At 48.5% G+C, this 27,766-nt stretch overlaps 1 protein-coding gene across 2 annotated transcripts in view; it reads left to right on the plus strand.

The window, feature by feature from the left end:
* The first annotated feature begins 638 nt into the window (after positions 1 to 638).
* MGMT (O-6-methylguanine-DNA methyltransferase) overlaps positions 639 to 27,766 on the plus strand; it is a 273,729-nt gene continuing 246,601 nt past the window's right edge. The window contains exons 1-2 of one of the 2 annotated variants that reach the window (XM_061162933.1): positions 639 to 732; positions 11,125 to 11,209. In XM_061162933.1, coding sequence (XP_061018916.1) covers positions 11,198 to 11,209 — 12 coding nt within the window. In that variant the 5' untranslated portion in view covers positions 639 to 732; positions 11,125 to 11,197. The remainder of the gene's footprint in view (positions 733 to 11,124; positions 11,210 to 27,766) is intronic. The other variant, XM_061162934.1, reaches the window with a different exon arrangement.

Below are 27,766 nucleotides of genomic sequence, written 5' to 3' on the forward strand. Positions count from 1 at the left end.
GAAGCCCCACAGATGATGACTTCGAGGATTAGAGAAGCTGAAAAAACGTCCTAAAGTTGCACAGTGAGCTAACAGAAAAAAACCAGAACAAACAGCCAACGTGCTTCACGTTGCTGGTCCTTCCTACCCCGCAGGAATTGAGCCAGCGCCCAGGGGGCACAGGCGGGAAGGCGCTGCGGCCCAGCTCTTGCCGGGTAGGAAGGACCAGCAAAGTGATTGCGAGGCCCCGGCAGCGAGGATAGAGCCGGCCTGGTATCCAGCTTTAACCTGGCCAGGCGGCGCCACCCGGCCAGCGAGCCTGCGCAGAGCGGGGTGTCGGCCCAGACGCCGCCGCCGCCGCACTGCGCATGCTCCGACTTGGCAGGGCGCGCGCCGGCGGGGAGGCAAGGCCCACCCTCGGTTCCGCCCCGCCACCCTCGGCCCCGCCCCCGTCCTCCCAGGTCCCGCCCCCGCTGCCGCGCGCGTTCCATCTGGCAGCACTGGCGCCCAGGCCCCGCCCCCGACCTGGGCCCCGCCCCCACACTCGGCCTGGTCCCGCCCCTCCGCGTCCTCGCCGCACTTCCGCCGAATCCCGGCTCTCGCGGGCCCGGAGCACACTGCCAGGCCCCGCCCCCAGGCCTCGGCCCCGCCCCCGCCCCCGCCCCGCGCCAGTCCCCCGGGCTTCCCGCACTCCCTTGGCGCTGCGTGGTCCTGCGCTCCGAGCTCCTTGCGGTTGGCGGCTTAGGCAGCGCGGTGAGTTGTCTGGGTCACTTCCCGCCAAAGTTCGGGGCTCTCCCCGGGGAGAGCAGGCGTCTGCAGCCCGTGGGGCAGTTCAGCCCCCAGTGGTCCTCCGGGCCCTCCCCCCGCCCCCCTTGCCATGGTGGTGGGGCCCGCTCGGACCCCCAGCCGCCCCTTGCTGGCCCCAGGAGTGACCAGGTGTGCCCAGGGGTTCCCAGCCTGGGTTCTTCTTCCAAGTAGAATGACAGTGGCCTGGCCTGGGAGTTGTGCTGCTCCTGCCAAACCTCTAGTTGGTCAACACCTGCGAAGCCCTGCTGCTCTGCACTGCTCCCCGGCCTTCTGTTCCCAGGAAGCTTCCAGGAGCCCCTTCTCTGGCCCTCCTTGCAGGAGCCCTTAGCAGACCTCCCGTGCAGAGGCCTCACGTCCTGTTCCTTGGTGTGAGAGGAGGGTCCGCCTTTGTATACACTGTGCCCTCATTGCGTCTGTAAACACTGACACGTGGAGTGACCAAGTGGAAGTTTGAGAGCCAGGTACCCTGGGCAAGGTAGTTCCGAAGGACGCGATAAACATAGGAGGGCCGTTCTCAACTGGATTCCTCACTCCCTGGGCTCATGATGGATCTCAGCGTGGTGTTTCTCACTGTGTCTCAGCTCCTGGCTGACTTTGTTCCGGAAGCACGTTTTGTATATGTGAGCACAGCTTTGGCTTGATTGCATGGATGGTCACCGGGCAGAGGGAGACTCCTTTGTCCAGAGAAGGGTCATTGCTGCTATTTGCGGAAGAACATGGAGGTGTTGAACATAAAGAGCTAAGGATTAGACTGGCCTTGAACTCTGTGCCCTCACTCAGAGTATCTCGGCCAGGCGCTCCTCTTCATCTCCCTGCCCAGGACATGATGGTGGGCGGGGGCTGAGTTGCTCTCATGAGTCCCCCAGTGCAGAAAACACTCAGGGAGGTAGAGAAGACATCACAAAGCTTAGCACGCCTTGGGGGCGATCGTCTTTAGGAAAAGGATGTCAGCTGGGGTTATCAACCTGTTAACTCAAGCTTGTCCCAGGAGGCAGTGACGCCAGGTCCACACTTGCTGAGGTCCAGAGTCCATGAGGAGAGCTGGCCTGGCTCTGGGAGGCGTTTCATTTCTCCTTGGATTCTTTGTTTGAGTTAGGATTTGAGTGGGAGAGTCATGTCTCTTACAGTCTGGGGACAGGGTAAAGCAGGCCTCAATGGCAGAGCTATATGAAGGTACTTTTCTTGGTGAGCATTCTTTTCATTAAAACAAATCTGTATCACACAAACTAGACCTAACTAGTGTTATTAGATGCTGCTTTTAAAAGTCCTCACTGTTGGAGATCCAGGTTTAAAGAAATAAAAGCCCCAGGTGTGGACAATGGTTAATGTCTTACTCTTGTTCAGCTGCAAAGGTTCTTAAACCTTCTTTTCCTGTCTATGTTGGTCTTGCTTGAGTACCAGTGGAGCCTCACCTGGGCCTTCTCTTCCACTCAGGCCTGCGCTTCCATGGTTTCACCTACGGGTATCTCACTCTGGGCCCTCTGTCCTTCCTGGGGGGAGGAGGAGGAGGCAGGCCTGAGGAAGCGCATTCCTCTGGACTTCCTCCTCCAGACTTCTTCTCCTGCTATCTCAGGAACACCAAACAGTTTACAGTCCTCAGTATTTTTAAATAAACTTCCAAATTGTCTTTATTCTTATTTTGCAGAGGACAAACATTTAGAAGCCAGTGATTCAAACCAACACTTGTATTTCAACTCCCTTTTTGGGGGGCATCAATGCTGTTTTCAGCTTATATTCTCCTTTGTAGGAAAAGCAGGAAGCAGAACAGTGATTCCTGAATTTTCTTTGCCAGTAAATCCTCTCCTGGCCTCCCTGATAGCTCAGCTGGTAAAGAATCAGCCTGCAGTGCGGGAGACCCCGGTTCGATTCCGGGGTCAGGAAGACCCCCTGGAGAAGGGACAGGCTCCCCACTGAAGTATTCTGGCCTGGAGAATCCATGGACTGTAGTCCATGGGGTCACATGACTGAGTGACTCTCACTTCTGCTCACGTTGCCAGTCGTGACCTGTTAATGTTACTGCCAGGTTTGTTTTCACTCTGACCCCGCCTGCCTTCCTGGCCCCATTGTGAAGCTCCTCTTTTCTGGCCACTTTCCTGAAGCTTCTGACATCCTGTGGGACCTCTGGGTGCTTGAGGCTTGTGTCACAGTCCGCTCTGACCCCCTGTTTGCTGCATAGTTTCCGACACAACTGTTTGCTGAACGAGCTTGGGTCTTACCATAGAATATCACTTAAATGAAACCTGAAGATTTAAAAATCAGAGACATATAAACGTATAATATTGGGTTGACCAAAAAAATGTTCAAATGAGCTTTTTGGCCAACCCAGTGTTACCATTGGAGGAATGTGACCTCTTCATATATGCTCATGGTAAATGAACCAAGCCAGTGTCCATCCTTGGTCTGAAAGTGTTCGTGGTTTATCTGGGTGAGGGAAGGAGGTTTGAGCTATGCAGGGTGGCTAGTTTTCACTTCTTTGACATCAGTTTTCCCATTCCATTAGCTCTGGAGGCCTGACTTGGGCATGTTGTTTAGTCACTAAGTTGTGTCTGACTCTTTGCGACCCCATGGACTGTAGCCCGCCAGCCTCCTCTGTCCATGGGATTTCCCAGGCAAGAATACTAGAGTGGGTTGCTGTTTCCTTCTCCAGGAATCTTTCCAATCTGGGGATCAAACCTGCGTCTCCTGCATTGGCAGGTGGCTTCTTTACCACTGAGCCACCAGGGAAGCCTTGTATTCGGCTTCCGTAGATGAACGTTTGACATCCACTGAGACAAAAGACTGCAAGATGTGTGTTCTGCGGCATTTGGGTAACTGCTGCTTATCTGCTGGTCAGTGGGAAGAGATAGTCTAGTTTTCTTTTAAACTTTCTTAAAATGACAGTGTTGTTCAGTCACAAAGTCATATCCAATTCTTTGCAACCCCATGGACTGCAACACTTAGACCTACTTATAGGAGGGTTGTAAGGTTTGGTGAAAGCCACATCGGGAATATATGGGATCCAGTGACTGTCTTACTGCTTTATATCACTGTTAAAATGGATTGCTTAAGGAAAGGAATGCAGCATTTTTGTGACCTTTTGTGACCTTTGGAGGAACCAGGGTGTTTTGGCAGTCGTGGCTGTCACGTATAAGTGGGTCGCAGTGTCATGTCAAAGTGCTCGGAATCCTTGGCGGTTAAGCCAGCATGTGGCTGCCGCCCTCATGATGTCTGCTCCAGCTGAACATCTAAACACATAGGCTGCCCCAGGGGCCACTGACACAGCAGTAACATCTGTGTGTGTGTGTGTGTGTGTGTGTGTGTGTGTGCGTGTGTGCGTGTGTGCGTGCGCGCGCACGCGCTAAGTCACTTCAGTCATGTCTGACTCTGAAACCCCATGGACTGGAGCCTGCCAGGCTCCTCTGTCTGTGGGATTCTCCAGGCAAGAGCAGGTTGCCATTTTCTGCTCCAGGGGATCTTCCCAACCTAGGGATCGAACCTGTGTCTCTTATGTCTCCTGCATTGGTAGGCAGGTTCTTTTCTACTCAAGCCACTTAGGAAGCCTGTGACATCCTTGGCCATGTGCTAAATGTGGCACTTGTTTCTGATATCACAAGCTGTTTTCAGTTAGATCGAAGGCCTAGCAGAGTGGGGTTCTCCAGGCTTCATGTACCCCTGGTATACCCCATCTCCCCAACCTGGAGTAAACTCATGTGGCCTGTGACAGAGCTGTGATAAACCCAGTTAAAAATTCTGCAGAAACATTTTCTTAGTGTTTTTAAATGTGTTGTCATGTGTGTGTGTGGCCGTGAGAGGAGTTGTGAGAGAGCAGTAAATGCCTAGCATGCTTGCTCTCCTACTTGGAAAATTTTCTTGTTAGAATAATTTCCTACCTGGAACACTTATGAAGTCAGCAGAGTATCAGCCAGGATCTGCTGCCCGTTCCCAGAAGTCTAGGGGTGAAACTGAATGTGCGGTCCACCAATGGCACGACTCGTAAAAGCCAGCACTTGTTAAATCTATTTGTTTTTATTATAGACATCGATCTGCCAGTCGCAATAATGCATTTATGGACATTTTTCTGCAAGCACAGCGCTGGTGGCAGTTTTTACTGACAAATTGAGTCATATGGATAGTAGTTTAGAAAACTCTTACCTTATTGACAGATCGGGCAATTCCAGCCCTGGATGTTCAGAGGTTTCAGCTGGGTGGGAGAGGGAACTGAATCTCAGGGCAGAATATGGGATAAGACACTTAAATGTTGTACTTTAATAATAAAAAAAAAACCTGGTAGTTATTTCTCATTTCTTTTTTAAACTTTGAGCTACAGGTTACCCCCCAAACCAAAGGACTGTAAGGGGCTGAGGGTGTCCCCTTCAGATCCAGCCTTCTTGTTGGTGTCAGAAGTAAGAGCTGCCCCTGAAACATGGGCTTCGTTGCTCCTCTTGAAGTGGGACATTCATGAGCTGTAGCAGAGCATTTCTCAGGGGTGGTCTGAGCCCTGCTGGTCTCAGTTACCGAGGGTGCTGGTTAAAAAGGAGATTACTGGATCAGAACCCAGGGGGCTGTCTTTGCAAGCTCGCTAGGGGACCCTAATGTTTGAGCATCTCCAGGGCAGTCGTTAGGGTCTCCACCACCCCCCTTATCACGGTGGAGAAGAGCTCTCCCGCCCACACAGGCTCCAGGCTCCCTCCCAGATGGGTTCACCCGCAGCCAGCATCACTGTTCTAAGTCGCCTGTGCTTGTGGATCTGTGTATGGTTTGTAAGTCCTCGGAGACATGTGAATCTCTGCGAATTGCAAACCCGACATGTTATCCTAGCATTTTAGTGTTCGGTCTTGTGGTTATGACAGAAGATGCAGATGTTACCAAAACTTTGGCATTAGTTTTACAAACAAATGCTAAGCAGGGACAGCCGTATTATATTTCACGCCCATCTTTCCTTCTGAATGGCTGGCCTGTCTTTTTCACCCTCTGGGTACAAGCATTTTTATGGTCTCAGGTCAGGGTTAACTTCCATATGTATAACCAAATACAGTTTTGGGGAACTGAACTGAATTTTTACTGATGAAGTGCTGGAGTTGTGGGTGGGAGAACCACGGGAGGGGTTCCCGTGATGCCGTTTCCTGGTTGCGTGGCTTTGGGCAGCTGCTGACCCCCCAGCTCTTCTGCTCTTCTGCGGGATGGCCGTGACCACACAGACTCTGTCCCCCTGGACGAGTGTAAGCGCGGGAAGTCATGGATGGCAGTTTGTGAAGCAGGAAGCACGACCTGGTTAGAAATTTTAATTTGGAACCATAGTCTCACAGAAGGATGAGACCAACTGGAAAAAGGGTGAGGAACCAACCAGAATCCTTGTTTCCCTCCAGTCTAGTGAACATCCTGCTTTTTCAGTTCGGTAGCTCAGTTGTGTCCGACTCTTTGCGACCCCGTGGACTGCAGCACTCCAGGCCTCCCTGTCCATCACCAACTCCCGGAGCTTGCTCAAACTCATGTCCATTGAGTTGGTGATGCCATCCAACCATCTCATCCTCTGTTGTCCCCTTTTCCTCCCACCTTCTATCTTTCCCAGCATCAGGGTCTGTTACTTTCAGTCCAGTCAGCATCCTTGTTTTCCCTTCATCCAATCAGTATTATCCATATACCCCACCCCAACCAGTCAGCATCCTAGTTTTACACTTTTACACTACCCAAGCCCTCACTTGGGGCGGTATACGTGGGGTTAAGGTTGTAGCCACTGGGAACAAGACTGACTCAGTTTGGACCTAGTTACTGTCTATGACCTGAGTGAGGTCACTTAACCTTTTCTGAGCCTTGGTTTCTCTAAAAACAAGGAGAATGGCATTGTCGTTCTTAGGGCTGTTGGGGTTATTGGGAGAGAATTCCATCTGGGGGGAATCAGCCCAGGCCTGGCCCGTGGAGAGCTCTGCATGATAATTGTAGCTGTTATTTGTTAACTCAGTCACAAAACTGTTTCTGGTGGAGGCAGGACTGGGGATGGGGTCTCGGTTGGGCTCCCCCTCCCCCGTGCCTGTGGACCCCTGTTGGGTCTGGAGGATCATGAAGCCTGGTGCTGATTTGCCAAGTTTCTGAAACCCCTTCCGTCTCTAAGGAGGTGGTTTGCGCAGCTGCCTGTTGGCGGTTTTTGTAGAGGATGATCTGGGAGCCGCCAGGTGCTTCCGCGCAGTGGTGGAGCTCTGAGCATCCAGGGGCGCTTTGCCGATGGCTGGCTTGTGCTCTGTGGGCCTGGAGCAGGCTGGGGGGCTTAGCGAGCGCGTTCCCAGTGGGCACCACCCGGCTACGACGGCCCCAAGTCACTGTCTTCAGGAGGCTCAACCTTCAGTTCAGTCGCTCAGTCGTGTCCAACTCTGCGACCCCATGAATCGCAGCACGCCAGGCCTCCCTGTCCATCACCAACTCCCAGAGTTTACTCAAACCCTTGTCCATCAAGTTGGTGATGCCATCCAGCCATCTCATCCTCTCTCGTCCCCTTCTCCTCCTGCCCCCAATCCCTCCCAGCATCAGGGTCTTTTCCAGTGAGTTAACTCTTCATATGAGGTGGCCAAAGTATTGGAGTTTCAGCTTCAGCATCAGTCCTTCCAGTGAACACCCAGGACTGATCTCCTTGCAGTCCAAGGGACTCTCAAGAGTATTCTCCAACACCACAGTTCAAAAGCATCAATTTTTCAGCACTCAGCTTTCTTCAGAGTCCAACTCGCACATCCATACATGACCTCTGGAAAAACCATATATCATTGACTAGATGGACCTTTGTTGGCAAAGTAACATCTCTGCTTTTTAACATGCTATCTAGGTTGGTCATAACTTTGCTTCCAAGGAGTAGCATCTTTTAATTTCATGGCTGCAATCACCATATGCAGGGATTTTGGAGCCCCCCAAAATAAAGTCTGACACTGTTTCCACTGTCTCCCCATCTATTTCCCATGAAGTGATGGGACCAGATGCCTTGATCTTAGTTTTCTGAATGTTAAGCTTTAAGCCAACTTTTTCACTCTCCTCTTTCACTTTCATCAAGAGGCTTTTTAGTTTCTCTTCACTTTCTACCATAAGGGTGGTGTCATCTGCATATCTGAGGTAATTGATATTTCTCCTGGCAATCTTGATTCCAGCTTGTGCTTCTTCCAGCCCAGCGTTTCTCATGATGTACTCTGCATAGAAGTTAAATAAGCAGGGTGACAATATACAGCCTTGACGTACTCCTTTTTTTGGAACCAGTCTGTTCCATGTCCAATTCTAACTGTTGCTTCCTGACCTGCATACAAGTTTCTCAAGAGGCAGGTCAGGTGGTCTGGTATTCCCATCTCTTTCAGAATTTTCCACAGTTTATTGTGATCCACACAGTCAAAGTCTTTGGCATAGTCAATAAAGCAGAAATAGATGTTTTTCTGGAACTCTCTTGTTTTTTTGATGATCCAGCGGATGTTGGCAATTTGATCTCTGGTTCCTCTGCCTTTTCTAAAACCAGCTTGAATATCTGGAAGTTCACGGTTCACATATTGCTGAAGTCTGGCTTGGAGAATTTTGAGCATTACTTTACTAGTATGTGAGATGAGTGCAATTGTGTGGTAGTTTGAGCATTCTTTGGGATTGCCTTTCTTTGGGATTGGAATGAAAACCGACCTTTTCCAGTTCTGTGGCCACTGCTGAGTTTTCCAAATTTGCTGGCAAATTGAGTGCAGCACTTTCACAGCATCATCTTTCAGGATTTGAAATAGTTCAACTGGAATTCCATCACCTCCACTAGCTTTGTTCGTAGTGATGCTTGCTAAGGCCCACTTGACTTCACATTCCAGGATGTCTGGCTCTAGGTGAGTGATCACAGCATCGTGATTATCTGGGTCGTGAAGATCTTTTTTGTACAGTTCTTCTGTACAAGGCTCGACCTTAACCACCCTTTAAACTGAAAGAACTTCCTGGAGGACCAGACACGGACTCTGTCACTGTGGCCACGGCCGGGAACCAGCAGCAACACCAGCATGTGACACTGTCTTCCCGCGCGGACTTCCCTGTGGCTCAGATGGTGGCTCAGCGTCTGCCTGCAATGCGGGAGACCAGGGTTCAATCCCTGGGTCGGGAAGATTCCCCTGGAGAAGGAAATGGCAACCCACTCCAATATTCTCACCTGGAAAATCCATGGATGGAGGAGCCTGGTAGGCTGCAGTCTATGGGGTCGCAAAGAGTCGGACATGACTGAGTGACTTCTCTTTCACTTTCCTGCGTGAAGGGTAATGAGGTCCGGTAGGTGAGCTTTGTCAGAATTCGATCTGCAGGGAGTTTTGTGTGTGTGGGGAAATGGGCCTTATTTTTGGGTCTCTTTACCCTCCTGTCGGGTTCAGCCTGATAGAGTAGCGTTTCAGAAGGTTCTGGCCAGTGCAGTGGTGATACCCTCATACATTTTTTGAAGGCCTGCTGGGAGCTTCACCCAGTTGGTCCCAGAGAATCCTTGAGGTCACTGCTGAGGGGGACACTCAGGGTCTTTGTCTTGCCTGTGAGTGTGTGGCCTGCACAGGGCCCTGGGGTAGGAATGACCAGCCCTAGTTTATTTGTAACTAGTGCAGGCATTTCCCATCCACCTTGCAAGCCGCCTTTGCAGCCGTGAAACAGGGGCGCTGTCAGAAGTCGTTTTCAGGGTCAGAGCATGGTGTAAAGATGCATGCCTGTATGTCAGGAGGTGCCGTCACATGCAGTCTGTCGGGCTAGTGCTGTGGGGTCTGTCTGGGGGCGTTTCTGGTGGGGAGTGTGGGGTGATGGAGGGACAGTTGGAGGAGAGGCCCGAGTTAAGGATCCCGTTTGTTAGAGAGAGGAGCCAGCGTTTGGTGTGTATGTGTTTTATTCCCATGAGACAGTCCTCCAGGAAGTGGGGAGTGGGGGCAAGCTGGCTGTGGAGGGGAGTCGGCCCTGTCTGTCGGGCCTGGCATTTGGGTTCTGGAGCTGGGAGATTGCCTTACTGTACCTGTTCGTTCAGGGAGAACTGTCAGCGGTAGGCAGTGAGGCTCATTAACAGGCCTCCCCAGCCCGCACTCCGTGGGGTTACCTGCACTTTCCTGCAGGTAGTCACAGAATCCGTACAATGAAACTGTCAAGACTGGGGCGTGCAGTCACATCAGAATGTAGATTACCAATAAGGTGTGTGCTCAGCCTCCTCAGATGCAGGTCACGGACCATGGGACTGGCCGAGTGGCCGGGGAGCCCACGCTGGAGGATGAGAGGCAGTGGCCAAGGAGGGAGGCCCGGGTGGTCCCGGGTGGTCCCAGTGGGCGTGGTTGGGGGAGGCGGGGGAAAGAGGAAGACAGGTGCTTCCTTGGCGACATGCCCACAGCCAGACTCCGCCTGAGGTCGCCACATGCCACACTGGTCGCCTGGCTCCGCCACGCTGGAGGGACGGTGCAGGGGGAACAGGGACTCAGAGGAGCTGATGTCCTGGAAGTGAGCAGTGACCCTTCCTCGTGAGGCTTTCCACACTCAAGTGGAAGTTCCTTGAATAAAGGACGGGGCACAGAAATGATGTATTTCCAAAAGTTACTGAATTTAGCCAGCTATCCCGAGAAAAGCCCATGTGTGCTATTCTTTATCGTGCAGAAGAATCTGTTTCTGTCACCACTGTGTTATCATCAGATTAAGCTGTCGAGTCAGATGGATGGTGAGTCGAGGCGGCCGCTGGCTGATTGCTGGACCCGCACCGGCCATCCGTCTCCGGGCCGCCCTGGGGGCAGGGGCTGCTGGGGAGGAGGGCAGCAGCGGGCGTGGGGGTCACCGGCAGGTGGCTGTGCCCAGCAGGGGGCTGTTGAAATTTGTTGCAGGAATGGTTACTTAGAACCAAACGCAGGTTCTAAAATACTCCTGAAATGCAACACTATCCACCCCTCTGACTACTGGTGTGGTTGCCTTCTGCCCACAGAAGGACAGGCTCCAGAGAGCCGTGCGTTCTGTCCGTCCTGGGTGGCCAGCGGTTTAATTGGATGCGGGACTTTCTGGGCTGACACTGGGGACCCCGGGCAGGCTGAGTGGTTGATAGCCCTGGACACGCTCTGTCCTGGGTTGGGGGTGACATGCTCGCTGTTGCCCTAACACCGGCTTGAACCCACGTGGGCCCTGAGTCACAATCAGGAGTTCAGTTTCCCTACAAAAGTATGGGCTGTAAAGACTTCTTCTTAGATGTTCCTAACCTGTTTATTTTTGCTGTGAGTGTGATGAGAACATGTCCTGGAGCCTCTGTCCTGGCCTTGTGGACTGGGAACTTGCTGCTGTCCAGAGGTATCCTCTGGACCATCTGTCAGGCCAGAAAAGCCTCCTAAGGTTACAGTTCTGATTTCCTCATGGTGCTCTCTCCTGTCTGCTCAGGTTTCTTACTCAGAGACCTTCTTTGGGCCCGAGGTGCTTTTCCACATGACTGTTGACAGTCCAGGTGGGGTCGATGCTGGAGAAGGTTAGTGAGATATTCTTTTGCATTGGGCGGAAATCGTGTTTCCAGTGGTTTCAGACATGGAAGCAGCTATCTGACCTGCCTCCGTCCTGCCCTGGCGTTCATATGGAAGATCCTACTACTTAGGGAAACTCTGAGGCCTGGCTGTGCGGGTGTCTGTTCCATTCTGCTGTCTGGGTGCCCACTGCTGCCCTGTGCCTGGCTCAGCACAGCGGGGCCCTGGCACCGGGTTGCCCAGGGCTGAGCTTGGCTGGAGGGTCACCTGTTGGAAGCCAGGCAGGTTCTCTGCGCGGGGCCAGGCTGGCTCTGTCAGCTCTCAGCTTGGAGGCAGTCTCTTGGGGTGGAGAGCAAAGTCCATGTGGACTCTGGGTTCAGATGGCTGACCTTTCCCATCTCCTGTCCTTCCGCCACCGATGGAGGAGCTGCCTGGCTCCAGGCACAGCCGCCTGGGTCCTTTCTGCCTGGTGTGCCCCACGCCGTCTCCCTGCTTCTGTCCCTGAGCACTGCTGCCCCATGGGGCCCTGTAAGCTGGGCACCCAGGCAGATACAGGGAGCGAGGACCGCTTCCTCCTCCTCCCGTTGGAGGCAAGGGTGCAGAGATGCTCCAAGGGGACCCCTCTTTCCCACCCAGGACCCAGAGGAACACGAGCCTGTGAGGCTCCTGTTGGCACCACTTTTAGCCCCAAGGCCCTCCATGTTCGTCCCTGCAGCTTCTCTCGAAACCTGTGCGTCAGCTCTTCCATCTTGGCGTGAATGGGCGGGAGGCCCCAAAGATTCTTATCTAGGGATCCTCTTCCGATTCAGCCTGATCATAGACCCTGTCTGCTCCCAGGCTCTCCCTGAATCCTTCCCATGGCCCTGCCCTTCTGGAAGCCTCTTCAGCCCCTGTAGTGCCTCCTCCCCTTGGGCCCATCACACGTGCACTCGGGTTTCTGATTGACTTGTATTGTTCTTGTCTCTTGATGCTGGCATTCTGTCTTCGAAACTGTCCGTGGCCTCGTGTGGGGTTTCTGCCTGATGCATGGCCCAGCGAAGGATTCAGGGTACAGGTTCCTGTGGATAGAACGTGCCTCTAAAATTCACATGTTGAAGCCCCGACCCCCACTGTGACAGTGTTGGGAGATGGGGATGTTAGGGGATTATTTAGAATAAATGAGGTTTGAAGAAGGGGCCCTGATCCAAGTAGGATTAATGGCCTTGTAAGAAAAGAGAGAGGGTGATCTTACTGGGCAACAGGCGGCTGCCTACAAGCTAGGAAGAGAGCCCTCACCAGAAACCGAATCAGCTGGAACCTTGATCTTGGACTTGCCAGTCTCCAGCACTGTGAGAAAATAAATTTCTGTGTGTTAAACCACTTAGTATGTGATATTCTGTTATAGCAGCTTGATCTAACTAATGCAAGGTGAGGTGCAGACTAAATAATGTTACTTCAAAAGCACAGAACTCATGAGGGGTTTGCATATGAAGTTGGCATTTGGAGATAAAGATAACTTGGTAATCAGTGCTCAAAAATAGGACTGTTTGCAGGTTTAGCGCTTGACATCCCGAAAGATGTGTCTATCAGAATAAAAGAAAACAGGATGAACAGAAACCCAAGTCTTCTTACCAGGATCCCAGAGGTTTCAGAAAGGAAATCTGGCAGATTTGGTCAAGACACCAGAGGGCCAGTGGACCATGGACAGGCCTGGTGTTAATCCTGGTGCCCGGCGGACCCTGCTAGAAAGCAGTCAGGGCCCCAGGCCCTGAGGGAAGCTGGGAGGTGGGACTAGAGTAAATACCGGATGACTGGGTTTCGTAAGCACGAAGAGGGGTCATAGTACTGGCCTACAGCCTCAGCTGGTTGGTTGGGAGTTTCTGTTGCTTTTTAATTTTTTCTCGATCCTGGGTCAGTTCGTACTCTGCTCCTGCCGGAACTGAGCAACAGCACGTGGTCATTCTGTTGGGCTCTAGCGAGGATCCTAAGAACCACGCAGTTTGCCGCTTTTCGTGCTGAGGTGTCTTGATGATTTTTGGAGGTCTCTGTAGAGTTGGTGACTAAGCAGGGCATTTCTCCCTGGAAGCTTGCCAGCCTACACTTGCACCAGACTGGCCCACGTTACAACTGAGGCCATCGATGAGGGAATGTAGTAAGTAACAGTGGGAGACTTAGATTTACGTCTGCCCAGGTCGCCAGTTTGCCAGAAACCACAGTATGTGTTGTTGGTTCTGCAGGATGTCTCAAACGTGTGGGTATTTTTAGGATTGTTGCAAGGAACGCTGCAGTTGTGGACTTTCACCATGTCTGAGCTCCAGCCCTTTGTATGTCCAGAGGATGACCGGCACTCTGCTCCCAGGCCCACTCGGGGGTCCAGCGGTGGCTGGGAGAGACTGCTGTGTGCCGGGGGAGAGGCTGGGCTCCGGGGCGGGGTTGTGTGCTGCGCTTAATACCGTATTGTCAACACCTGAAATGCGGGTTTGGTTCCTCAGTGATGTTTTATTTATCAGCGCAGCTATGCTTGTTGTTTAATTCCATACTGAGAGTCTAAGAATATGATTAACCTTGAGGGCCCTCTTGTAATTATTGGCGATTGATTCTGTGTAACCTTGAAATCAATGAGCGGGGCCTCGTGGTGTGGCGTGCAGTCTGTAAACGGGGTTCTGTGACGATCGTAGTATCGGTTTGTCCCCAGAGCAGGTTGGGTGGAGCTCCAGCAGGTGACCCGTTTTATACACCTGCTCTGGTGTCCTGTGTTCCTTACGGGACTTGTGTTGATACCACAGGTGCCCCCAGCATGCCCCACCCCCAGCGGGCAGGGCGGGGATGTGCAGTCATCCATCTGGGAGTGCCGTAACATATAAACACTTCAGGCTGCTCAAAGTGTATTTTACAGGTGCGCATTGGGCCTTCGGGATGTTGTATCGAAGAGCCCAATTGTACAGTGACCATGAGAACCCAGTTAGAATAGATTGCTTGATTTTGGGGGGGACAGCGGTCTTGCGTCTTGACCAGAAGCCTAATGAGTTTTAACTGCTTTCGTGTTCCTACACTGACTTGCTCCACCAAAGCGTTATTTCTTCACCCTCCTTGTTTCCAGCTTTAAGCTGAAGTAGCGATACGTTCTGCAGCGGTGGTTTAGGAGGAAGTCTCCTAGAGAGGTGTAATCAGGTTTGTGTGGGAAAGTTTGTGCAGGTGATGGTAGAGGTGGAGGTGGTAGCCAGTGTTTAGAAAGATGGGGCAAATAGGCATTTTCCTTTGATAACACGGGGTGTGCTCATGTCCCTCTCCTTGTGACCTGGGCGTCGGGTAGGGAAACGGTGTGCACCTCTCTTCTTCCCCATGTTTGCAGGTGGGCGATCGGGTTCTGAAAGGCCCTGGGTTTTCCGGATAGAGAGAGCAGGTGGAGTGGGCAGGGCAAGATCACAGGACTCTTCCCCCCATGCCTGTATTCCTTTCACTGCTTGGGCTCGGCAACTTTGCACTCCTAAAACTTCCTAGAGACTCCAGAGTCATACATCAATACCCCGATAAAAGTTAACATTGAGAAAGTTTTAAATATTTACTAATTCATTTAAGCAACACTAAACATTTTTTGTTGCTCAAGTGTTGTATTTAATATATTTTTACTGCTTTTCTGTCTCCCTGTTCTATAAATTTTAGGAAAGGAGTGTTGAAATCACCAACTGTAGCTGGAGATTTGTCTGTTTCCTATTGTATGCTCTGTTCTTGCTTCATCTGTTTCAAAGTCTTTTATTAGGTGCATGCATATTTAGAATTTTTATGTCCTTTTGGTGAATTAACCCTTTTACTCTTAATGGCCTTTAGTCTTAGCAATTTCCTTGTTTAGAAATTATGTGTTTGATATTCAGATATAGCCATTCCAGCTTTCTTTCCATTACTGTTTCTATGGTGAATGTTTTCCCATTCTTTCACATTTTATCTTTACATTTAACACATGTTTCTTGTAGACAGATTGCTAATCATAAGGTCTTTTTAAAATTGAAGTATTCAGACTACTTACATGTTATGTAATTACCAGTGTGGTTGGGTTCAAGGGCACCACCTTGATATTTGTTTTCTCCTTGTTCTGTTTGTTCTTCACTCTTCTCCCTCCATTTTCCTGCCTTTGTTCAGACTACTTGAATATATTTTAAAAATGATTTCAATGTACCACGCATTTACATTGACTCCTATTGGCTCTAGGGTGTGTGATGGTCATAATTAGCTCATCATAGTCTGCCTTCACATCATATTATTCATCATCATGTACAGTGTGAGAACCTTCCATGAGTATATTTCAGTTTCTCTCATCCTATTTTTGGGGGGATTATATTTATTTAGTATGTTTTATTTCTACATATGTTATAAAGTCCAAAATATACTTTTATTATTTTTGTTTTAGGCAGTCATTTTTTTAAAGAGATTAAAATTGGAAAAACAGTTTTATATTTATTTGCATACTTACCATTTGCATGCTCTTCACTCTTGGGAAGTTTGAATTTCCATCTGGTAGTCCTTTTTTATGCTTATGGAACTTGCACCAATGTTTCTCAGATAAAGGTCTGCTAGTATATGAATTGGCTTACCTTTTTTTGTTTTTGAATAAGGCTTTATTTTCACTTTCATTCTTGAAAGATGTTTTGCCTCTCACAGAATTCTGCTGCTGCTGCTGCTGCTGCTAAGTCGCTTCAGTCGTGTCTGACTCTGTGACACCCCATAGATGGCAGCCCACCAGGCTCCCCCGTCCCTGGGATTCTCCAGGCAAGAATACTGAAGTGGGTTGCCATTTCCTTCACCAATGAAGTAAAGTGAGAAGTGAAAGTGAAGTCGCTCAGTTGTGTCCGACTCTTCACGACCCCATGGACTGCAGCCTACCACAGAATTCTAGATTGACCCTTTTCACCCGTTTTCATGCTTTAACTATGTTCCATTGTGTCCTGCCTTGCATAGTTTCTGATGGTCAGTTTGCTGTCCTTCTTAATTTTGTGTATAATTGTCTTTTCCCCACCTCTTCTGATCACTTCTCTGTGTATAATCGTCTTTTCCCCACCTCTTCTGACCACTTCTCAGGTTTTTTTCTTTAACACTTCTTTTCAGCAATTTGTTTATGATTTGCCTTGGTTTAGTTCTTTGTATTTTTGTCTGCTTTGGTTTCATTGAGTTTCTTGCAATAGTGAGTATAGGTTTTAATCAAATACGAAGAAATAGTAATTATTTCTTCAAATGATTTTCTGCCTTCTCCTGGGACTCCCAGTTGCATGTTTGTTAGTCTGTTTAATGTGTCCCATGTCTTCCTGATGCGCTGTTCATTTTCTGCGGTCTTTTTCTCTCTTCCAGGATAGTTTAAAAAATGTATGTTCATTTTCACTCACTTTTTCCCCCTTCTGCTGTATCTACTTTGTAAATCACATCAGGTGATTTTTCACTTTAGATAGTTTATTTTACATCTGCATTCCATTTGGGTCTCTTACATCTTCTATGTTTTTCATAATGTTTATGTTTTCTTCTATCTTGAACATGTGATACACATGTTCATAGTAGCTGCTTTAACCCAGGAAGGCTGGCTTCAGAGTCTGGGACCTTTAGTGCATGGATTTTGTGACAGCATTCTGGCTGGCAGAAGACTCTTCTGTTTGTTTTCTGATTCTTGGCTGTATTGGTCATTGTGTTTGCCAGAGGACCATGTGCTAGTAAAGAAACTTAAATACGGCAGGAAACCTAGGCTAAGGATAGCTTGAAGTGAAAGTTCTAGTTGCTCAGTCGTGTCTGACTCTTTGCAACCCCATGGACTGTAGCCCGCCAGGCTCCTCTGTCCATGGAATTCTCCAGGCAAGAATACTGGAGTGGGTAGCCATTCCCTTCCCCAGGGGATCTTCCCGACCCAGGGATCAAACCCATGTCTCCTGCATTGCAGGCAGATTCTTTGCCATCTGAGCCATCAGGGAAGCCCAAGGATAGCTTTCGCGGGTCCAAGTGAATCTGAAATGGAGCCTAGAGGCAGCCACGATGAAAAGGGAAGAGGCTGTGATTAGTAAGTGACTGTCACCATTCAGGAGAGAGACGCCTTTTCCTGTGGAGGAGTTTGTCTAGGAATTTTAGAATAAGGGGTGGTAAGCAATTTAATGTTGGCTTTAAAAAAATGCAGGAATGGTTTGGTTCGATTTTGTTTTGTTGTGAGTCCTCAGCGGAAGGCAAGCGTATCACAGTGTTGCTCGGGGAACTCAGGACGGTCCAGGTGGATCGCACTGCTGGCCCTCCTCGACTCAGGGGCCGGGCGCAGGGAGAGGCCTGACCGCAGTGGGTGTCTCAGGGCGGGTCTGTGTCACCGGCGTTCTGCGGGGGCAGAGCGCAGCCACAGGGTGGCCGTTGGAGCTGCCCCACCTGGCGTTGCTCAGCTCTGACTTCTGGTGGACATGAGAGGCGCTGGGGGAGAGCGGAGGGCCCCAGGTGAGGGCTGCAGATGCGGTTCTTCCCCGTCTGATCTCTGTGTCCACTTGTGTCTGTCGAGAATGGCCCCGCCCCAGCAGCCGCTGGCCGTCTGTGGCTCTGGCTCCCGCCTTCTGCACTCTGGTGACGCCTCATCTTCGCAGCATCCCCTGGGATGAAAGGTGGGAGCAGCCAAGTCCTGCGGGGGCTCACCCTCTCCTGCTGGCCTCCCAACGCTCCATTCCTTTTGCGTCAGCCTGTTTCCTGTGTTTAAAGGGCCTGGGGGGTTTCCTGCTTTTGGTAGGTAGATCCAGGTCAAGCCTGGGAGTGACTCACGGGTGAGTGACACATAGGTGTTTGGTGATGTTGGTAGAAACAAGTTGAGTTTCTGTTAAGAAATTTAAAGCATATTATTTGGGGTTTTACTCCCAAGGAGGGGCTTCACAGGTGGCTCAGTGGTAAAGAATCTGCCTGCCAGTGCCGGAGACCTGGGTTCAATGTCTGGGTCAGGAAGAGCCCCTGGAGAAGGAAATGCAATCCACTCCAGTATTCTCCATGGGAAATCCCATAGAGAGAGGAGTCTGGCAGGCTATTGTCCATGGGATCACAAAGAGTCGGATGTAAATGTGACTAAACCACCACCACCACCTCCAAAGGAGGATGATTCCAGCCAGCTCCATGTGGAAAGGACAGAATTGGGAAGTCAGAGAAAATTAAGGGCATTTTCAGTTCAGATGACTTTTCTTATGTCACCGCTGCGGTTTTAAATGTGACGTTGACAGAAAGGTAGTTTGCTGAGGGCTCTGACGATGGTGTTTCATGGTGTCTGAGAGGGGATGCATTTCTCTGAGCTGAATCCACAGCCACTGCAGGTGTATCTCCAGCCAGCCTGACATTTAATAGAGGTTAAGGCAGCATTAACCCCTGAGTTGCCAGCTGTCTGGCCATGCCGAGAGCTCTGCACGTGAGAACTGAACCTCCTGTTTGGGGGTTCGTGCGGCCTGCTCCGCACGTGGTGCCGCAGGCCGGGCTGTCTCCCCCGAGCTTCCCTCACCGCCGTGTGCACACCTGGGGAGGTCAGAGTACGTGTGTGTGTCCCTTTGTTGTATTAATTTGATCTTCCCTGTTCTTCTGATGCAGATGTGTTTTTCCTTTTTTCTTTCCCTCCCTCTTTGGTCCTCTCCCTTTCCACCTCTTACAGTCTTGTGTTGAGAACCCGCTAAGGAGCCTCTGAGACACCCGTGTAAGCTGTGGAGTGGACATCGTGAGTGGGACCCCTGTCACCTTGTCGCTGAGCGGCGTTCCTAAGTCATTACGTCTGGGTGCTTCCTCTCCTTCCCCGTGCTGCCCTGCTTTCCCCAGCCCTCAGCAGCACACGCACTTGGTTGCTCAGTATTTTGTTTCATCAGTTTAAACATTTCGTTTCATTTTCTTCTGCTTTCTGAGGCTTCTGTGGAGACGTCAGCTGTCAGCCTTATTGTTGCCCCTTTGAAGGTAGTGGGAACTTTTTACTCTGGTTGCTTTTAAGATTTTTCTCTCTGGTTTTCCATTTCTCTGTGGTTTGAAACTAATTAACTGTGTGGTTAGTTGTGAGTTTTCTTCATACTGAACTCTGTTTGGAGTTTGCTGAGCTTCTTGAATTGCTGGGTTGGTATCTGTTATTTGTTTTGGAAAATTCTTGAGTCACTGATTCATGTATGTCTCTTTGTCATCTGGCTCCTTTCCTTCTGGGGTTGAATCACAGGAGTTGGTCCTGTCTCCTGTGTCCTCATGGCTCTGGGGCTCTTGTTTGCTGTTCACTCTCCTGTTCTCTTTGTCTGCCATGGTTTGCATCCTCTCTGGAGGCCTGTCTTGTTGATCACAGATCCTGTTTCCTACTCTGTTTCATCTCCTATTAATCTTATCCTGTAAGTTCTGAATTCCAAACTTTGTGTTTGCGGTTCTAGAATGTTCATTTCATATCTTAATGCTGTGTTTCAATTTAGTGTTTAACATTCTCCACTGTCTCATTCATTTTGTCTGTCTTTTCTTATGTTTAAACACAACAACCATGATTATTTTATTTAAACTTCTTGTCTGCTAATACCAGTATGTTGGATATACATTCTTCTGCTTGTATTTTCTGTTTTCTCTTGACTGTATAGTATGCACATGCACACATGTATGCACATACATGCATACACACATCACATGGGATAATTTCTGTATGTGGGATAATCCCAGTTTTGTGTTTAGCTCTTTTACCTGATCTTTTTTCATAAGTGCTTATCTGTGAAACTGAAATCTTTGCCAACATAATTTCTAGAGATTACATCAGTTCTGTTCTGTTGCTTCTTCATGTCCGACTCTGCAACTCCATGGACTGCAGCACACCAGGGTTCCCTGTCTATCACCAACTCCCAGAGTTTGCTCAAACTCATGTCCATCAGGTCAGTGATGCCATCCAACCATCTCATCCTCTGTCATCCCCTTCTCCTTCTGCCTTCAATCTTTCCCAGCATCAGGGTCTTTCCCAATGAGTCAGTTCTTCACATCAGATGGTCAAAGTATGGAGCTTCAGCTTCAGCATCAGTCCTTCCAGTGAATATTCAGGACTGATTTCCTTTAGGATGGACTGGTTGGATCTCCTTACAGTCCAAGGTACTCTCAAGAGTCTTCTCCAACACCACAGTTCAAAAGCATCAATTATTCAGCACTCAGCTTTCTTTATGGTCCAACTCTCACATCCATACATGACTACTGGAAAAACCATAGCTTTGACTAGACATATCTTTGTCAGCAAAGTAATGTCTCTGCTTTTTAAAACACTGTCTAGGTTTGTCATAGCTTTTCTTCCAAGGAGCAAGCATCTTTTAATTTAATGGCTGCAGTGATTTTGGAGCCCAAGAAAAGAAAGTCTGTCACTGTTTCCATTGTTTCCCCATCTGTTTGCTATGAAGTGATGGGACTGGATGCCATGATCTTTGTTTTTTGAAAGTTGAGTTTTAAGCCAGCTTTTTTGCTCTCCTCTTTCACCTTCATCAAGAGGCTCTTTAGTTCCTCTTTTCTTTCTGCCATAAGGGTGGTGTCATCTGCATATCTGAGGTTATTGATATTTCTCCCGGCAATCTTGATTCCAGCTTGTGCTTCATCCTGCCTGGCATTTTGCATGATTACTCTGCGTAGAAGTTAAATAAGCAGGGTGACAATAGACAGCCTTGATGTACTCCTTTCCCAATTTTCAATCAGTTTGTTGTTCCCTGTCTGGTTCTAACTGTTGCTTCCTGACCTGCATACCGATTTCTCAGGAGGAAGGCAAGGTGGTCTGGTATTCCCATCTCTCTAAGAAGGGATGACATGGTGTCCTAAGAAGAGATGACATGCTAACCCCTTATAAAGGTATAGCATGATTTCATTGTTGGGTATTTAGGGCCGTTTAATGTCTGAGACTCTGTCCTAAAGAAAATTTTGTGTGCAAAGGTGTTTAATGTGGTGTTTTTGAGAATACAACCAAGTAGGGAAGTCTTCCTATATCTTAGAGAAATTCTTAACCAGCCTCTGGGCTTCTTAATTTTGAGGACTACATCTTGTAATTTTGGATCCAGAAGTATTATAGTCATTTATTCATATCTTCATCCAAGGCATCACCCACCTACCATTTGTCAGGGTCTCATCTCCTGGGTGGGATGTGCTGGGTGTGTGTCTGACTCTAAACTCGGCAGACAAGGCCCCGATGCATGGAGCTCGGGCTCACGTTGGGCGTAGTGATTGAGGGGACAGCCGGTGCTCAGTGGTCGGCTCCTGGTTTATCAGCAGGTTGACCTGTGACCTCCTGGGCCTCAGTTTCTCTAATGTGACAGTGACTGGGTTGGCCAGCACTGCCAACAGGACATTTGGCCATCACAGAATATACCTGTGCCATCCGGCGTGGAAGCCACTGGTCACTTGTGGCTACTGGGCACTTGGAGTGGGACGCGTGTGACTTTTGAACTGAATTTTTAATTTTTATTCTAATTCATTTAAATTTAAACTCCCCCCTCCACCCCCCGTGACTCATAGCTGCTGTGTTGGACATGACTACCCTAGATGGATTAAATGTTTGTTTAATGTTACATAGTGGTCTTCAGAATCCACTCTGATTCTGACATTTGGTTTTCTTGTTTTTATTATTTTTTTAATTTATCACTAAATTAAAAAACTTGAGCATTAAAGTCTCTTCTTTTTTGTTGTACAGATTACAGATTTTTCCTTCTTTGTGCTGTTTTAATAGGGACAACCCCTCCTCAGGGAGAGGAATTTGAACAGGACACTAGAAATACAAAGTAGGCCAAATTAGAGAAGAATAAAGGGTTTTTGGGGAGTTAGCTTGTCTTGCGAAACCATTTAGGTAAACTGAGCCATTGCTGACAGCACACGTGGACTCTTCTGTCAGCTTGACAATGTTCCTTTAACCAGGCTTTGGATTTTTGTCAAAAGTAACAATTTAAATTTGCAATTCAGTTTTCTGCTATAAGTAATTGCTGTTTGTAAATGAGACTAATTTCTCTTTGAATTTACGGTACAAATAATGTAATTTAGAGTTACAGATCTCTTGATCCTCTAGGTGCAAGCCGAATAAATGTAGTATCGAATGCTGGAACTGGGCAGGATTTTTCTATGAATCTTAAAATATGTGCTTTGTGAAACTGGGTTAAGTTATTTTAGCAACTATAAATAGTCACTTGGTAATTAGGTGTTTGGGTTTATTTGTTATAATTGAGTGCTTATTAAAGTTCAGCGTGTTTTTTTTTTTTACCCTATGGATCAGAAGCTTTTATAGGCCAAGTGATAAGATACATCCTCTGCAGTTCATTTGCTGATTATGACTCATTACAGATGATGGATGACCTCCTAAACTTTTAAATTCCTGTTTGCTTGTAGAGAGCGATATTTCTCACCTTGCAGTCGGGCCTGGTCCAAAATTCTGGAGCCTCTTGTGTAATAACCCCTTACAGTCGATCACGTTGTCCGGGGGAGAAACGATACTGGCGCGCTGCCTCTGCCAGACATGGATGGCGTTTGGTCTGCCCTGGCTTATCTCTCTCTGCCAGGACTCCTCCCCGTTTTCTAGGCAGAGCTTCTGCACGTCTTTCAAATGACATCAGGGCCTCATCCGGGTGTGAGTTCCCGCAGAGACAGCCCCGTGTCTGGTGACAGAGGATGCGCTGACGTTCCCAGAGCCTTCCCGGGACCGCTCTGTGTCGCCCTGTGTCCGGCGCTGACAGAGGTGATGCCCTCTGCTGGTGCTCTGCGCGCGGGCGTGGCAGGGGCGAGGGGCCGGCTCGAGCTGGCCTGCCCCTGCGAGTGCCGGATGCAGAGAGCATCAGGTGACCGGGCGGTCTGGTTGTTTGGAGACTCCCTTATAGTTTTATCCTCATCCTCTCGAAGAAGAGAAAATTAATCATTTGTTTCCTTGGGGTCACGCTTTGTGTTTTATAAACACCTGTGCTGTGTCGTTAGTCGTGTCTGCCTCTTTGTGACCCTGTGGACTATGTATAGCCGGCCAGGCTCCTCTGTTGGTGGAATTCTCTATGCAGGAACTCTGCAGTGGGGTGCCGCCTCCTCCAGGGGATCTTACGGACCCAGGGATCGAACCCAAGTCTCTCATGTCTCCTGCGTTGGCAGGCAGGGGAGGCACAAATGTGTGGAATTTTCTTTGTCACTCTCGATCTTTCTCCAGCCACACCTGCCCCCCCCCCGCCAACCTCCTAGTCTAGTTTGAGCCTCCTTAGTTATGCATACTTTCTATTTGCCTTTTTCACATGATCCAACAACAAGTATATTTTAAAATTTATTCAAGTTGAATGAATGGCCAGTGAGAAGAGACTGCTTTTGTATAATAACAAGATTAATACCTTGGCTCAAGGGACATAACATTTTAGTAAAATGGAAATTCGTATAGTTATCCTAGCTGTGCTCTCAACCTCTGGCTTCCTTATAAAAATGTCTAGGTAAAATACTGGTGGCCCTCTCCAGCCATTATTTCTGTCCGAGTTACGCGACCTGACCCCGAACTTGCTCAGGGTTGTGAAGTTGGGCCAGGTCTCCCGGCTCCTGTCTCATTAGCTTGTGCGACTGTTGGAGGTGATGTGCTGATGCTAGCGATCTCCATGGACTGGGTATTTCTGGGAGAAAATACAGGGAGAAATTTCCTCCCCAAGTAGTGATTTGTGTTGTTTTACAGATACTCATGTATAATCTGTCCCCTTTCCCCTTTTAATTACTCCCCTCTAATGTGCTGGTCTTGATGGCCTCGTGTTTCCATTTTCTTGGAGAGACCTGTTGGGGTAGAAGCTATGGAGAAGATCTTCTGAGTGGCTCCTGATTTTAAATAGGAGGTGCCGCATCTCTAGTCTGATGTGTAATGTGATAGAAAGCTGCTGGCCAGCTGACTCTAATCTTAATTTATGATCTATTTAATGTTTTTATTTCCCAGCAACAGCTCACATCCCCCTCCCCAGACCTGGATCTCTGTACCAACGCTTTTCAGAGGCAAACACGCAGCGTCATGGTTCTGAACCCGAGGTCGCAGGAGAGGTTTATGCTGGGAACGCTAATGCCTGTCCACTGGGCGTCCCCACCCGGGGCAGAGGGGGTGATAAAGGCCTGCAGGCGCCTCTCACCCTGCCTGCTGCCGTCTGCCTGTTTCTGAATGGCCAGGTCTTCCGGGTCAGGGTAGACCTTGCATGCACACAGGTTGTCAGCAGAGTCGGGGGCCTTTTTGACTTTTGAATAACTTTAGGCTCATTTCTGTACCCCGTCCATCTAGTTTTGCATAGTGTTACTGTCTTCTGTGGCCCTTGTACAGATCCTTGTGCAGGTCCCACAGCCAGGGAATTAACGTGCAAGGTATTAGCATATTAATCAGCATTAATTAGTGTTGTGTAATACTGTAAGCCTTGTTGGAATTCCAGCAGTTTTTCCACTCGTGTCCTTTTTCTGTTCTGCCGTCCAGTCCAAGACTACATGGCATTCGGTTGTCATGGCTCCCCCTTGTCTAGTTCATGGGGTCCTTCTCTCCTTCTTTTTGTGACCTGGACACTTTGGAAGAAGACCAGTCAGTTATATAGTGGAATGTCTCTCCTTTGGATTTGTGATGTGATCTCTTAGATCGAAGTTCACATTTTTGGTGAGAAAAGCACAGAGATGAGGACCCCCCTCAAGGCATCACGGCACGTATGGTATCCACGTGTCATTTGCTGGTGAGGCTAAGCGTGGTCACTGGGTGAAGGTGGCGTTGCTCATGTTTCTCCAACTGTAGAGTGACAGTGTCCTTCTCTGTAATTATTATCTTGAGGGAGGTGTTGTGAGACTACACACATACCCCGGCTCGCAGGCTTTCACCTGCTAATTTGAGCATTCATTGTTGTATCTTGTCTGCAACAATTATTGCTGTGTTGTTGGCCTGATGGCATGTGTCTCCTTCATTTTTCCTTCTTTTACTAATTGGAATTCTTGTGAATGAAGAGCTCTCTGTTCTTTCCCACTTATTGCTTTATTCACTGAACTATCTATGTTAGTGTGGACTCATGGTTGTTTATTTTATATCATGGGTTGTAGTCTGATACTACCATGATTTATTCTGGTAGTCAAATGGCCTTTGGACACCCCCTGAGATTGGCTCCTCTTTCTGACATGCTACCTACTAGTACTGGTTGGCCCCACAGTGTAATCCAAGCTTATCTTGTATTTTCCCTGCCCCAGTCCTGGACTTACCCACTTCTCCAGGGAGCCTACATTCCTTTTCTTGGAACGTGGGGTTGAGAAGCCAAGATCTGGGCGCTGGTGTGCTCACTGCTGATCAGGTGCTGATGCTTCTGCCCCTGTGAGTGGATGGAGCCAGGGCATCTGTGCATATATATACATTAAACACACACACACACATCAGAATGCACTTGCATTTATTTCTGCCCCTGTCATCTCTGTGCGTGTTAGAAACTGTGAGTTTGCCCTGGTACCTGCAGTTTGAATCCAACACAACAGATTTCAGATTCGCCACCACCTGTCTCCAGCAGTGAGAAGCCTGGCTCTTGTGATGGACACGTACTTACATGTGGATTCTTTCAAACAGACTCTGGTGAACCTGTGTCATTGTATTGGCTGTTAGCACCACAGGGATCGCTTGGTAGATGAAATTCCGTTTGTGAAGGAGGGTATTTCCTGTGCTTGCTTCATAAAAGGTAGTCCGCAGAATTGGTTTAATTACCTGTGTCAGTGTGGTTAGGAATTCAGGCTTGACACAGACAGAAAATGAAGTCATTTTGTTTTCAGAGTAGATGGCATGCTTTCAGGTAAACTGACCAGCGAATTAGCTTATTTTCAAATATATAAACTTCATACATTGAGAAGAAATAAAACAATGAAGGTCCTCTGATACTATTTTATGTGAAGAATAGTAATTACTTTTCATAGAATTCTCTATTAATTTAGGTTATTTTTGTTTTCTGTAAGCTTATTTTCTTTTAATTCCCATTTTTGTCAAATTGGTACATTTTAACTAAATTCATGAATCTTTGTTGTAAACAGAAACATTGAAAATTCATTAGATAAACAAGAAAACCTTCTTTAAGGTCTGATTTTATGTTAACATATTGGGGTCACACAGTATTCATACTTTAAGGTATGGAAAATCAAGTGTTTTATTAAAATACTAAATTGTTATTGTTCAGTTGCTAAATTGTGTCCAACTCTTTGTGACTCCATAAACTGCAGAACATCAGTCTTCCCTATCCTTTGCTATCCCCCGGAGATATATATATATAAAATACTTTCATCAGTTCAGTCACTTGTTCATGTCCGACTCTTTGCAGCCCCATGGACTGCAACACACCAGGCTTCCCTGGCCATCACCAACTCCTGGAGCTTGCTCAAACTCATGTCCATTGACTTGGTGATGCCATCCAACCATCTCATCCTCTGTCATCCCCTTTTCCTCCTGCCTTCAATCTTTCCCAACATCAGGGTCTTTTCCAGTGAGTCCGTTCTTCGCATCAGGTGGCCAAAGTATTGGAGTTTGAGCTTCAGCATCAGTCCTTCCAATGAATATTCAGAATTGATATCTTTACAGATACTGTATTATGTAAGATCTTATACCTGACTCCTATTTCATGATTTTTTTTTTCTTTTACTGGAATTGAGTTTAGTGGTGGGAAAGGACCATAAAACTTAGCTGATAGAAATCAAACATATTGTGAGTTTTCGTCAAATGAAGACTGAAAATTGCTGAGCATCTTTGGGTGATGTCTGGAAGCTGTTCTAGGAGGGCTGAAGCGTTTCTGCACCGGTGCCTGATTCCCGCACACTCCTTCCTGTGTGGCCGCCAGGTTGGCGTGTGACCTGGAGATGCCTGTAGGCCCTCCACGGAGGCTCCTCCTCCGTGAGCCACCTGGATCCTCAGGGGCTGTTCAGCGGTGTCTGTCACTGCAGAGTAGCTGAGCCTGGCCTTACTAACACGGTGGGATGTGTCTGCGTCTGGGAGGTAGTTGCCAGTCCCGCAGAAATCCAGGCTTTGAAGTGTGTTGGATTTGACCTTGAATACCACCTGCTGCTTCTGTGCTGTGCCCTTGGGCTCGTTGCTCACGTTCCCAATCTGTTTTCTCATCTTCAAGTCATTTGCTTTACCTGAGGTTTGCTGGGAGGAGTAAATGAGATAATGTATGTAAAGCACTTGGCACAGTGCCAGGCATGTGCAGCTCAAAAATTTTGTTGCTACCCAGCTAGACCTTTGGTATCCAATGGCATGGGGTCACCTATGTAAACGTGCAGAAGTCTTCTTTTTCTGGGGTGTTTGCTTTATTTAAAAGGAAATAGATGATCACGTGGTTATTTTCTTTTGCTCCGTAAAAACAAGCTAAAGCAAGGTATGGTGAAGGCATGCCAGAGGTGTGGTGGGTGAGGTGGCTGTCTCTCCCTAAGGAAGGCTGCAGCCCAGTCCTAAGGCCATTTGTCCCCCGTGTGACAAGTGAGGACCGGGCCACCTGCCTAAATGTCCTGAGCCCCACGTCACCTGTAATTGACTTAAGGAAAACCACTGTGGGGACTCAAGGCTTTCTCCCTTTATTCTCATCTTTAAAATCAAGTTACATTCTTTTTTTTTTTTTTTTTAAATGCAATAGACTTTTTGGAGAAAATGAGACCTA

The sequence above is a fragment of the Dama dama genome, chromosome 15, assembly GCF_033118175.1.
Source record: "Dama dama isolate Ldn47 chromosome 15, ASM3311817v1, whole genome shotgun sequence".
NCBI classification, from domain to species: Eukaryota; Metazoa; Chordata; class Mammalia; order Artiodactyla; family Cervidae; genus Dama; species Dama dama.